At 48.6% G+C, this 13,264-nt stretch overlaps 1 protein-coding gene across 1 annotated transcript in view; it reads right to left on the minus strand.

Moving 5' to 3' along the window:
- Positions 1-3,667, minus strand: part of tbc1d13 (TBC1 domain family, member 13) — an 86,357-nt gene extending 82,690 nt beyond the window's left edge. The window contains exon 1 of the mRNA XM_084325162.1: positions 3,586-3,667. Coding sequence (XP_084181288.1) covers positions 3,586-3,608 — 23 coding nt within the window. The 5' untranslated portion in view covers positions 3,609-3,667. The remainder of the gene's footprint in view (positions 1-3,585) is intronic.
- Between the last annotated feature and the right edge of the window lie 9,597 nt (positions 3,668-13,264).

Here is a 13,264-nt window from a genome sequence, read left to right on the forward strand (position 1 = left end):
TCAGTCCAATCCAATGGGTGCAGTACCATCCGGAGAGACGATAGGGGGTGGTATTTTCCCTGTTCAAGCTCAGACAGATCCCCACTGGTAACGTGAGGCTAGATTGATGAAAAATGAATGGAAATCGATAATACAAAAAATAACGATTAAATAACGAGATTTCTCGTCGTTGGCACTCAGTGTTAAGATAGCAGGAGCCGTTGGCCAACAAAGATGTTGTTTCAACAAATGGATTCACAAAATGGATTATCTTTGAAGTTATTGGTGAATGAGGCCCAATGACTCTATGCAACACTAACCCATCCATCTACATTCATTGCACACACATCCAAATGCACACACTCACTTAAAAACATTCACCTTTAACATTCACTTTAACACTACACCATATTTGATCCATTTATTACTAAAAGATTTGCACTACATTGTATATTTTGTATAGTGTTTGGTCTTTATTCTTTTTACTTTTACTGTATGAAGCACAATCTTCTGGTGCTCATACAGAACCAAGCATTTCACTGTAATGTACATGTACTGTATGTGACTAATAAAACAAAACTTGAATGATTCAAAAGATTCCGTCTGATTGTCAATAACTATTGCTGTTTGGCAGCATTTTAGAAAACTGCACATCCAAACAACATCACATTCAACACTGAATTCACACAGGCCCTCAGCAATACAACCACCACCAAGTGTGAAGTCGATTGGATGAATGGTTCTTGATATATGCAAAGGACAGACAGCAGTAGTATGGCTATTTAAACGTATGATGCTGCTACTGGTGCCATCACCTAGTGGCCAAATGGCACCAGACTTGTCATGGCCACACAAAGCCTCCAGGAGATATTACTACAGAGTCATGGACACACAAAGCCTCCAGGAGATATTACTACAGAGTCATGGACATGGCCACACAAAGCCTCCAGGAGATATTACTACAGAGTCATGGACATGGCCACACAAAGCCTCCAGGAGATATTACTACAGAGTCATGGTCACACAAAGCCTCCAGGAGATATTACTACTAGGGCTGTACCGAATGCTTCAAAGCTTTTTTTGTACTATTTTTTTTTATATACATTTTAATTTTTTTTACAGACATTCGAAGCTTTGTTCGAATACTTCAATAGAAGCTTTGAATGTTAAAAAATGACATTCGGTACAGCCCTAATTACTACAGAGTCATGGTCACACAAAGTGTTCAGGAGATCTTGAACACAGGGATGGCATTCGTGCACTTTGTTTCACCCTCCAATTTGGGTCCCAAATTCCGCCCAAATCAAGAAGGATGTGTCTCAGGAAGCGGAATTACTTATGTGAATCTACTCAATGGTCTCTGCAAATAGATCTGAAAACACGCTCCCCGTGGCGTGGAGCACACCTTGTGCCAAGTCTTCCAATAACACAAGATAAGCCATGCTTGATTCATTCGGAAAGACCTATTCCAAATACTATTTATAGGGTTTGACAACAATTACTCAACTCATGTCTCTCTACGTGGGTGTGAGACTGTAATACATGAAAGCTTATATTCCGTCTGTTGCTGTTTTTCTATTCCACCACTTGGTGCCATGCATACAAATGGTCAGAGCTGTGCATAAACGTACACCCAATATCAAGCAAACATTCATATTGGTAAATCCCACACTCTGCTCATACGCAGCACTGATAAATGAGTGCCCAGCTGAGGTCAGAGGAGTTTGATAGTATTTACTGAGGATGGCCATATAATGTTTATATTTAAACATTAAAATAATATAATAATAAGGGCGGCTACGTGGCGTAGTGGGCAATGCGCTCGCCACGAAATGCTGGAGACGCTGGGCTCGTCAGTTGGAGCCCAGCGCTCCACATTTGCTTTCAGTTTAGCTGGTCGTCCGTACTAATACACATTGGCCGTATTAGGGGGTGGGAAACTGATGGGTGGGGATCGGGCGTTGTGGACAGCGACTCCTACAGGTCGGTTGGTGTGCCTGCGCAGTAGAATCAGGAAGTGTCGGGGGCAGCGTGAGCCTCCCACGCGTTACTCCTCGCCACTGAGAGATCGAGCTGCGCAGGTGAAAAGATGCGACTGCTGTTACCTCAAGTACCGGAGGGGACTTGTGCTATGTATGACTTAGTCCACATTGCAGCCGGCTTGTGGGAGGCAAGAAACAGCGTTCGTGACAGGGGAGGGTTGAATTGGATGATACGAAATTGGGATGGGAGAAAATATAGAAAATGGGAGAAAAAGTGGATAAAAAAAATATATATATATATATAATAATAATAATAATAATAATAATAATAATAATAATAATAATAATAATAATAATAATAATAATAATAATAATAATAATAAATGTACATGGTCATGGTCATGTGATGTTAAAAGAAGATTGTAGGAATGGGTTGGGAGGGCAAAGGGAGGGGTTTTATTTTGTGTGGTGGTGTGTTACAACAATAAATAACAATGTTGAAATTGAGAAGTTTGGACTCCCCAACGACTGAATTTTTTTTTGTTACTAGAGTAAAGTACAGAAAAAAGGTACCATTGGGTACTGGTACCAGTTCAAATGTTAACTCATAACGGGAGAGCTATCTTTACAATAATAAACATCCGCTTCACATCACAATGGTGAGTTATTATAGCACTTTTGTTTTTAGCAAACACAACCAATCGTTGCAATATCCAGATATCCACGGGGTCGAGTTAATGTACAGTTTCTACGTCAAATGTATATACTCTCTTTTTTAGACTATTTTTGTATCACAAACAGTAATGTATTTGCAAATCTGGTATGTCATAAATGTATAGATGTAGCAGTACTGTCTATCTGTATGTCATGTATGTTATGATGAATTGAAAATGGGGGACCCTGATGTAAACAAGACGAAAGTCTTTCTCTGGTCTGCATCCCCTTAACAATTGTATGTATTGAGCCGTACTGTACTGTACCCATTCTGCAATCTGTTAAATACAATTTTCAATCAATCAATTTTACATATTTATAGACCTTTGCTAACTTGACAACATACTGTAAACATTCTAAACGGGCCCACGTTTTATTTCAACGTTTGCTAATAAAAACAGCTGATTGGAGTCCACAGCTGATGATGTTTGTTTGATCACAATCACATGTCGTTTGCCTTCTATCATCAAGATGACAGTGGTGATGATGATGTCGGCTAATCGAATACGATGCACAGATTATCACCGACGAGCTGATCGTCGAGATGGTGACAGTCAGCTGACTGGGAAGTTGGTGTGTTAAGATATCATACAACGATCATTAACCAGCAGTTGAACTGTGACTTTGCGAGTGATAAGTGATCGAAGCTTCTTCCTCACAAATGTAAGTTAGCTAGCGTTATATATTATTAGCTGTGTTATTATTATTATTATTAAGGTTTAGCAAGCTAGCACAGCTAGCTGGCCAGCTAACAAATTACAGTGGTCTTATTTGGTGCATCTAGAAGACTTGTAACCTGGCGCTGGCTCTGCTGACATAAACCAAGTGACATTATTAGCCGACTGTTGCCTTTAATGTTATCCATGCCATGTTAATATAATGCTGCATCTTCAAGAGTTGTCTGTCTCACCTGTTTTTGTACGAAGTAGACATTTCTGAAACAACACGGTGGAGTGGATCGTTGATTCGTTTCCTTGTTGTGCACCGCCTGCTGTGATCTGAACCCAACAAAAAACACCGATACGCGTTGCTACTCTGCTACCTCTCTGTGTCTGTCAAGCAGCAGGCAACCGTGTCGTTTAGACTTCCGGTCAGCATTTCAAAACAAAAGCTCTCATTCAAACTCAAATTTAAAATACTGTAATGTCTCACTGGTTTGATTGATTGATTGATTGATTGATTGATTGAACATTTTATTAACAGATTGCAGAATGGGTACAATACAGTACAGCTCAATACACACGGGATGCAGACCAGAGAAAGACTTTAGTCTTGTTTACATCAGGGTGCCCCATTTTCAATTCATCATAACATAATATGACATACATGACATACAGGTAGACAGTACTGTTGCATCTAGACATTTATGACATACCAGATCTACAAATATACAGTACTGTTTATGAGTACAAAAAGAGTCTAAAAAGAGAGTATACATTTGAGGGGGAAGAAACTGTACATTGGAGGAGGTTGGGTAGGTGGGGTGGGGGGGTAACTGTACATTGGAGGTGGTTGGGTGGGGGGGGGGGGCGATTGTACATTGGAGGGGGTTGGGTTTGGACATTTACAGGGGCCAGTTTTGAATTGCAGCCTCCCATAGGTGCTCTCTGAGAGCGGTTTTGAAGGTGGGTAGTGATTCACATTCCTTTACAGCTGTGGGTAGGGCGTTCCACATTGATGTGGCATAATTGCTAAACGTGTTTAGTCCCTTGTTTGAGCCGAATCTGGGTTTAACATGATTTGTAGAGAGCTCCCTCTGGTGTTGTGGTCGTGGTATTCACTGACCTTAGGGAAGTATTTTGACATGTGGTGAGTCTGAGACAAAGGGTAAAGTTACAAATTAAACGGTTTATTAAACAAAAACCTTGGCGCACAAGCCGGAATACTTTAGAGCAGTACATATCTTTTTGCTCACAGTTGCACTCAGAAACACACCTGGTAGGTCACCAGGTAGGTCAGCCCCCCAATTCCAGGCTTGGCTGAGAGCGGGTGATAGGCTGACCCAGCGAATCAGAACTCATAACGTAAGTTATCCTATAACCCTAGTTATATGATTACTGGCAAAGCATCTTGCTTCGCCTATTGGACTACGCCCGTGCCTATGGCGCACGTTGAAAAAACCTTTCATGCACCTTACATCTACCTAGCTACGCCCACTTCCGGTAGTATATACTAGTTGTTGCTGCGGTGATGACTAATGGGGATCCGTAATAAAGATAAAGATATAACCCGGTGTAGTGGCCATGCTCACCCTTACGAGTCTGAATTTCATGTGAAAAGCAGCCAGGGGTCCTCAGGGCCAAAAAGCAAGATATAATCATATAACTAGGGTTATAGGCCAACATTATATTTCATACTGGCTCAGCGTCTTGCTTCGCATATTGGCCTAATGGGCGGAAAGCAAGGTGCGTAGCCCTAATAAATGTACCCCCTGAGGTCCCCTCACCACAACCACCAAAGCGGGGAGGGTCCTTGCCCCACACTTGTCCTAACGAGGAGCGGAAGGATAGGACTCCGACACCATGCGTAATAGGGCGCAGCTACCCTAAAACGCACAACGTGAGTAGACCGTGCATAAAAACCCACCATCTACCTCACCACATATCCCAGCAACACACTAGCAACGGGATGCAGAAGAGGTTCCAGCCCTAAGGACCACACAAGAGACAGAGCTCTCAGTCATGTCCACAAGATAGAACCTGACAAAAGGACCCAAGGAGGACCACGAAGCCGCAGCGCAAGTGTCCTCCACGAGACCCCTCCAGGCAGGGGAGCAGAGACAGCCACACCACGGGTGGAACCCTCTCTGATGCCTGCGGGGGGAACCTGTCCAGCCATGGTGTAACCGAGGGCAATGCCCCTGCACAACCAGTGTGACAGGCATTGTTTTGACAGCGCCTCACCTCTGTTAGGGCCATCGTGACAAACAAACAGTTGACTGGTAGCCCTGAGGTCCTGTGTGTGCTTTAAGACATATCGCAAGCACACGAATGGGACACAATAGGTGAAGGCTCTCTTCCACCTCACCTGCGTGAGGGGGAGGGTGGAACGCCTCTAGCACAATAACCCCGGAGTGATAAGAGCTCCCAACAATTTTTGGCACAAAGGCTGGGTCGGGTCCACAGAGTAACACTGCTATCATCCCCCTGTATAGAGGTACTCTGGTCGACCCGAACGAGCGTATAACTCACCCACGCGTTTAGCTGAGGTGATGGCCAGGAGGCACGCAGTCTTGACAGACAGCTGATCCAATGGCCTATGCTCGAGAGGTTTAAAAGGGCACCCAATAGTCTAACCAGGACTAATTGGAGGTCCCGGCTAGGGGACAAATCACATCTTAGCAGGCTTGAGACGCCGTGCGCCCACCAGAAAACATTTTACAAGAGGGCGGCTGAATAGAGGTTTTGCCCTCGAAGCCTATATGACTTGAAGATATAGCAGCTGCATATACCTTAACTGTCGGAGCTGAGAGCCTATCCAAGATAGACTGAAGGAAGGATAGAACCGAGTCTCTAGGACATGACATGGGGTCCAAACCCTCAGCCCGCCACTACTTTGAAAATATACGCCACTTCCCTGGGTAAACCGCAGCAGTGGGCGGAGCGTGCGCACTCCGGATGGTATTAACGTTAATACCTATTCATTCCAGATTCAACCACTCAGCATCCAGGCCATCAGACGCTGTCCCAGGACAGGCGGCCGAAACACCATGCAGTGTGCCAAGAGAGGGCTCCCGAGACCATGGGATAGACCCTGGTGGAGCCACTAGGCATTGAATTAGAACGGGGAACCAATAGGCTGATCCGGTCTGGCGCAACCAGGATAAGAGTCCTGTGTCCCCGACGTACCCGCCCCAACAACCGGCGTACCAGTGACCACGGGCATACCAAGAAGGCATCCACTCCCAGAGGAGGGTTGTTCCTTCGACTGTTCCGCGAACCACAGGGGGCACTGGTGGGACTGAATGCTCATAAGCAGATCCATGGTGGCCCACCCACTGGGTGGGGACTCCCTTGTGACGTCAAGTCTGTCCCCACATTTCCTTTATCCGGAAATGTGGAGAGCCCTCAGGCTGGCAGATTGCGAGGATGCCCATAGCCAGAGCTCGACTGCTGCCCGGTGGAGACGGGGGGAGTTCACTCCTCCTCGTCTGCTCGCATAAGCCGCCGTTATGCCGTCTGTCCAGCTACAAGCACCCAGAGGACCAAGTGCCGTGCCTTCAGTTCCAATACATTGATATGTATGTAGGGAGGGCAGAGCAGGCCGACTGCTCCCTACTGCATTGGCCCGACACACCCCGCCCCACTTGTGAGGGGGGAGTCGGAGAAGACCCACGGGGCCACCTCTGGCGAGGGTCCCGGCTTCCTCCAGTGGCCAAAGCCCCTTATCACTGATATAGGGGCTCTCAGATGCCTCCACTCACACTTTGCAGGGTCAATTCCTATGCTGTAAAAACCACCTCTGTATTTTCCTCATAAAAGAGGAGGCCGAGCGGGGCCATGAAGTGGGCAGACGTCACCCCGCCGAGCAGGCGCCCTACGGACCAGGCCGTAACCGCCTGCAAGGATGAAAAAACTCTGAGCGCACAGAGACCACTAGAGTTGCCCCCATAGACCTTGGTTTCAGGATCAAACCTAAAACATCCCACCTGCTGGCAGGGAGGAGGGGTACTCATCACCAGTCTACAGCAAAGCCCAGATTGAACAGGTGTTCCACCCACTTGGTCCGGGCCTGGTGGCGGATTCCTTCCGACGGGCTAAGGACCAGTATGTCGTCTGGGCAAAAAATAAGATTCTTATCCCCTCACGACGTAGAGGTCCTAGCGTGGTCTCCGAGCACTTGGTAAAAGTGCGAGGGGCCAGAGAATAGCTGAATGGCCTTCTCTGGTATTCGTACGCTAGAGAAAGCACAGGAATTGTGAGGTTTGGTCCGCTCCCCGCAACACGCTCCGTTCCTTTAAGGTACTATGTTGATTGATGCATTCCCCGCCACGCGCTCCGTTCCTTTAAGGTGCCGTGTTGATTGGTGCATTCCCCGCCACACGCTTTTGGAGCAAGTATCAATCTCATCCCGCAGCTGTCACAGTTTGTAATTAGCGCCCCTGAAGGCTTTATATACACAGACCTCCTTGCTATCGATGTTGGGTCGTTCTGGAATACAACTGCATATACCTGCCTTTCCCCGTCGCTGTTCCTGTCATCTTTCTCTCCAGGACCTTTTTGTGGAGAACCGCTGTGGAGAACCTGGTTCCCCGTTTGGAGCTGCGCCTCGTTATCTGCCCGCTTTACGCGTTGCGCTCTGGTGAGTGTTTGGAAACAGTCTTTTTGGATTATCAGTTTTTTGTGTGTTTGGTGAACACTGAAGAAATACCGTTTTTGTTTTGTACTGGACTCAGCTAATTTGTGTGTTAGGATAACACTGAAGAATTCCGTTTTGTTTTGCACTGGACTCAGCTAACTTGTGTGTTAGTATAACACTGAAGAATACCGTGTTGTTTCTCACTGGACTCAGCTAACTTGTGTGTGGTACACCGAAGATCAAGTCACTTGGGATTAATACTGGACTCAGTCACCTCTCTGCCTCTGTGTGTTCGTTGGGCTGTTTCTGATTTCTCTCTCTCTCCGTTTTCCACCGTGAGTGAAAGCTGGGAGTATCTGCAGAGCCGCTGCAACGTCACATGCCAATTCCTCACCACTATCTACTGGGAGTATCTGCAGAGCCGCTACATCGTCACATGCCAGATCCCCGTTTGTTTGATTACTGTACCTCATCCATCTTGTGACTCTGTAAATAAATACGCCCTAGCTTTTGGCTAACTCTGAACTTCCTGTCTGTGCCGTTGCGTTTGAGGTCGTTTACAAACCATAACATTACGACCCAACCATGACGACCTCAGCCGACACAGAAAGGGTCAGAACAGCGTTAGCGGTCCAGATTGAGTTAACCAACGACCACAGCCTACAGCTAGGTGCGGCTGCGGTTGCTGTACAGGAGCTCCGAGACCAGGTCCTGCCTATTCAGGAGTCCCTTGGCTCTCTGGCTAGCCAGCAGTCTAATATTCTCCACCAATTACAAGCGCTGAGTGAAACCGTTAACACCTTGCTTGTAACCCCACTTACTTCAGGAGCCTCGGCCGGAGCATCACCCGCAGCCCTGGCAGGCCCCGCGCCTCCCGATCCCGCACCTCGGGAGCCCCGTCTCTCCGAACCACGGTTGTTCGATGGTAACTTCGAGGATTGTGCCACATTCATCATGCAATGTGAGTTGGTTTTTCGTCATCAACCCAGCCGATTCACTTCAAGGGGAGCCCGAGTGGCTTACATGACTAACTTGCTCTCAGGCCGGGCAGCCCAGTGGGTCACTGCCTCCTGGGCAATGGGGGCTGATTTCTGTTTTTCCTACCCAGACTTCGTGGCTGAGCTCCGCAGGGTTTTCCACCACCCAGCCCGTGGCCAGGACCCTGGAGCCCGGTTGGGCACCTTCCGGCAGGGCAGTGGCGGGGTCACCGACTACGTGCTGGAGTTCAGACTGGCGGCAACGGAGAGCGGTTGGAACGATCAAGCGCTTCGTCTCACCTTCATGAGGGGGCTCAACGACGCTGTCAGGGACCAGCTTGCGACCCGTGAGGAACCTGAGTCCCTCGAGGACCTATTCAGCCTCGCCATTCGCATCGACGGACGCCTCCAGGAGAGAAGACGTGAGAGAACCCGACAGGGACCTCCAGAGGTTCTCCAGACCCCCCGTACTCGTGACGGTACTGCGGTCCGCCCTGCTCCCAACACGACTGGTGGCCCCTTCCCCTCCCGTTCGGTGCCCGGGGAGGAACCCATGCAGCTGGGACGTTCACATCTTAGCCAAGCTGAACGGGAGGCGAGGTTCAGGTCCGGCCTTTGCCTCTACTGCGATCGGGATGGACACTGTATCGCCAACTGCCCCACCCGGCCAAAAGACCAGGCTCGCCGGGACCCCGGGAGATCCTGGTGAGCCGTTTTTCTCGTTCCCAGAGCCGTGCACCACCTAGCCGTCTGATGAGCGTCACCCTGGCCTGGGCGGACCAACGGGCCACGGTGGAGGCATTCATTGACTCGGGGGCTGACGAGAGTTTCCTAGACTTCGAGTTTGCTACCCGGGCCAACATTCCACTTGAGGACCTCGTGAGGCCATTGGAGGTATTCGCATTGGACCAACACCGCCTGGCTGACATCACTCAACGCACCTGTCCTGTCCTGCTCACCATTGCTGGTAACCACGTTGAGAGACTCCAGTTTTTTATCACCAGATCCCCTCTTGTCCCAGTAGTCCTGGGCCGGCCCTGGCTCGCGCTGCACGAGCCGCACATCGCCTGGTCCTCCGGTACCATCAGGGGGTGGAGCTCCTCCTGTCATGCCCAGTGTCTTCAGGCGGCGTCCTGTCCCTCGCCCCGGAGATCCGTTTGTGAGCCGCCTCCGGACCTCTCGACCATACCCCCCCGAGTACCACGACCTCAAGGAGGTTTTCAGTAAGTCCAGGGCTCAGGCCCTTCCGCCTCACCGGCCTTACGACTGTGCCATCGACCTCCGCTCAGGGGCTCCCCTTCCCGGCAGCCGCCTCTACAGTCTGACCGTCCCTGAGAAGGCAGCGATGGATCAATATATCTCTGAGTCCTTGGAAGCAGGACTCATTCGGCCTTCCTCCTCTGTGGCGGCCGGTTTCTTCTTTGTTGGGAAGAAGGACGGAGACCTTCGACCCTGCATCGACTACCGCCAGCTCATCATGGATCCCGGCCTGATCACCGACTTCCATCGTGCCCATCCGGGCGAGCCGGGTCGGGCTGGTCGCCGGGTGGCTCCCGTGGAGGGGGGGGTACTGTGAGGTTTGGTCCGCTCCCCGCCACACGCTCCGTTCCTTTAAGGTACTATGTTGATTGATGCATTCCCCGCCACGCGCTCCGTTCCTTTAAGGTGTTGATTGGTGCATTCCCCGCCACACGCTTTTGGAGCAAGTATCAATCTCATCCCGCAGCTGTCACAGTTTGTAATTTATATACACAGACCTCCTTGCTATCGATGTTGGGTCATTGTCACATAGTAATGTCTAAAGACAATATATAATATAAGCTGGAGCGGGCTGTATGTGAAAACCAGCCCCTCCAGTAGTGCCTTAAGCAAGGTCCCGAGCAGGTAATAAAGTGAACACAAGACGTTGATCCAAATAGTAAATTATATTTATTATGCAGGGTAGGGCTTGAAACCTCCACTGATATTTATAGGCAACAAAGGGAAAAAACAACCCACAAACATGTAAACAAATAGGGAAAAAGGTAATTGGAGAACAGACAAAGTGAGGTATAGGAGAATACTACTAATATATATATAATACCATATGATATAACATAATATAAGATATAGTATATACTTAGTACCAGAGCAACTCCGATAGATATATATATATATATATATATATATATATATATACTTACTTCCAAGCAGGAAAGCAAATGGCTCTAAGGCCCACAACACAATACATATATATCTGGCTACTGGTAAGTCCACACACAGTGGCCAACAAAGCACAAGGTATCCACACACAGTGGTCAATCAATGGCAACCTCACAAATCTCTGATCAGTGGCAACTGACAGAGAGAGGCGCCCCGATGTGTGTCATCTCCACTCTATTAACCACCCATCTCCACTGCCTGTTCGAAGGTGCACCAATCAGATGCAACCAATCCAATCAGGGAGATGAGTGGCATCTGTGAATAGAAACAGGCAATTAGGAGATGACACAACACCACACATAGCAAACAACACAAATAATATATTACCCTGATGTTACATGGTGTTAAAATATATGGCAATAATGATAATGAACAACCCACGTACGTGACAGTCGTTCTGGAATACAACTGCATATACCTGCCTTTCCCCGTCGCTGTTCCTGTCATCTTTCTCTCCAGGACCTTTTTGTGGAGAACCGCTGTGGAGAACCTGGTTCCCCGTTTGGAGCTGCGCCTCGCTATCTGCCCGCTTTACGCGTTGCGCTCTGGTGAGTTTTTGGAAACAGTCTTTTTGGATTATCAGTTTTTTGTGTGTTTGGTGAACACTGAAGAAATACCGTTTTTGTTTTGTACTGGACTCAGCTAATTTGTGTGTTAGGATAACACTGAAGAATTCCGTTTTGTTTTGCACTGGACTCAGCTAACTTGTGTGTTAGTATAACACTGAAGAATACCGTGTTGTTTCTCACTGGACTCAGCTAACTTGTGTGTGGTACACCGAAGATCAAGTCACTTGGGATTAATACTGGACTCAGTCACCTCTCTGCCTCTGTGTGTTCGTTGGGCTGTTTCTGATTTCTCTCTCTCTCCATTTTCCACCGTGAGTGAAAGCTGGGAGTATCTGCAGAGCCGCTGCAACGTCACATGCCAATTCCTCACCACTATCTACTGGGAGTATCTGCAGAGCCGCTACATCGTCACATGCCAGATCCCCGTTTGTTTGATTACTGTACCTCATCCATCTTGTGACTCTGTAAATAAATACGCCCTAGCTTTTGGCTAACTCTGAACTTCCTGTCTGTGCCGTTGCGTTTGAGGTCGGTTACAAACCATAACAGGAATCCCCTATGAGGAGGAAAAATCGGGATGTGAAAATACGCATCCGTCAGGTCTATGGAAGCGCAATCGATTGAACGGAGATATGTCCAGTATGGCCCCCCCTCCCCGTTTTCTTGGGTACCAGAAAACAGGGGGTAGACCTTATCATTACGTCCCTTTCCTGGGACTGAGAATGACCTGCTTTGCCATCAGAGATTTCTGCAGGGACAGCAGAAGGTGTAGCAGGAGGTGTAGTAGGGACAGCAGGAGGTGTAGCAGAAGGTGTAGCAGGAGGTGTAGCAGGAGGTGTAGTAGGGACAGCAGGAGGTGTAGCAGAAGGTGTAGCAGAAGGTGTAGTAGGGACAGCAGGAGGTGTAGCAGAAGGTGTAGCAGAAGGTGTAGTAGGGACAGCAGGAGGTGTAGCAGAAGGTGTAGCAGGAGGTGTAGCAGAAGGTGTAGCAGGAGGTGTAGCAGGAGGTGTAGCAGAAGGTGTAGCAGGAGGTGTAGTAGGGACAGCAGGAGGTGTAGCAGGAGGTGTAGCAGGAGGTGTAGTAGGAGGTGTAGCAGGAGGTGTAGTAGGGACAGCAGGAGGTGTAGCAGAAGGTGTAGCAGAAGGTGTAGCAGGAGGTGTAGTAGGGACAGCAGGAGGTGTAGCAGGAGGTGTAGCAGGAGGTGTAGCAGGATGTGTAGCAGGAGGTGTAGCAGGAGGTGTAGCAGGATGTGTAGCAGGAGGTGTAGCAGGGACAGCAGGTGTAGCAGGAGGTGTAGCAGGGACAGCAGGAGGTGTAGCAGGAGGTGTAGCAGGGACAACAGGTGTAGCAGGGACAGCAGGAGGTGTAGCAGGAGATGTAGCAGGAGGTGTAGCAGGAGGTGTAGCAGGGACAACAGGTGTAGTAGGGACAGCAGGAGGTGTAGCAGGAGATGTAGCAGGAGGTGTAGCAGGAGGTGTAGCAGGGACAACAGGTGTAGTAGGGACAGCAGGAGGTGTAGCAGGAGATGTAGCAGGAGGTGTAG

The sequence above is a fragment of the Notolepis coatsorum genome (assembly GCF_963971535.1).
Source record: "Notolepis coatsorum genome assembly, chromosome: 11".
NCBI classification, from domain to species: Eukaryota; Metazoa; Chordata; class Actinopteri; order Aulopiformes; family Paralepididae; genus Notolepis; species Notolepis coatsorum.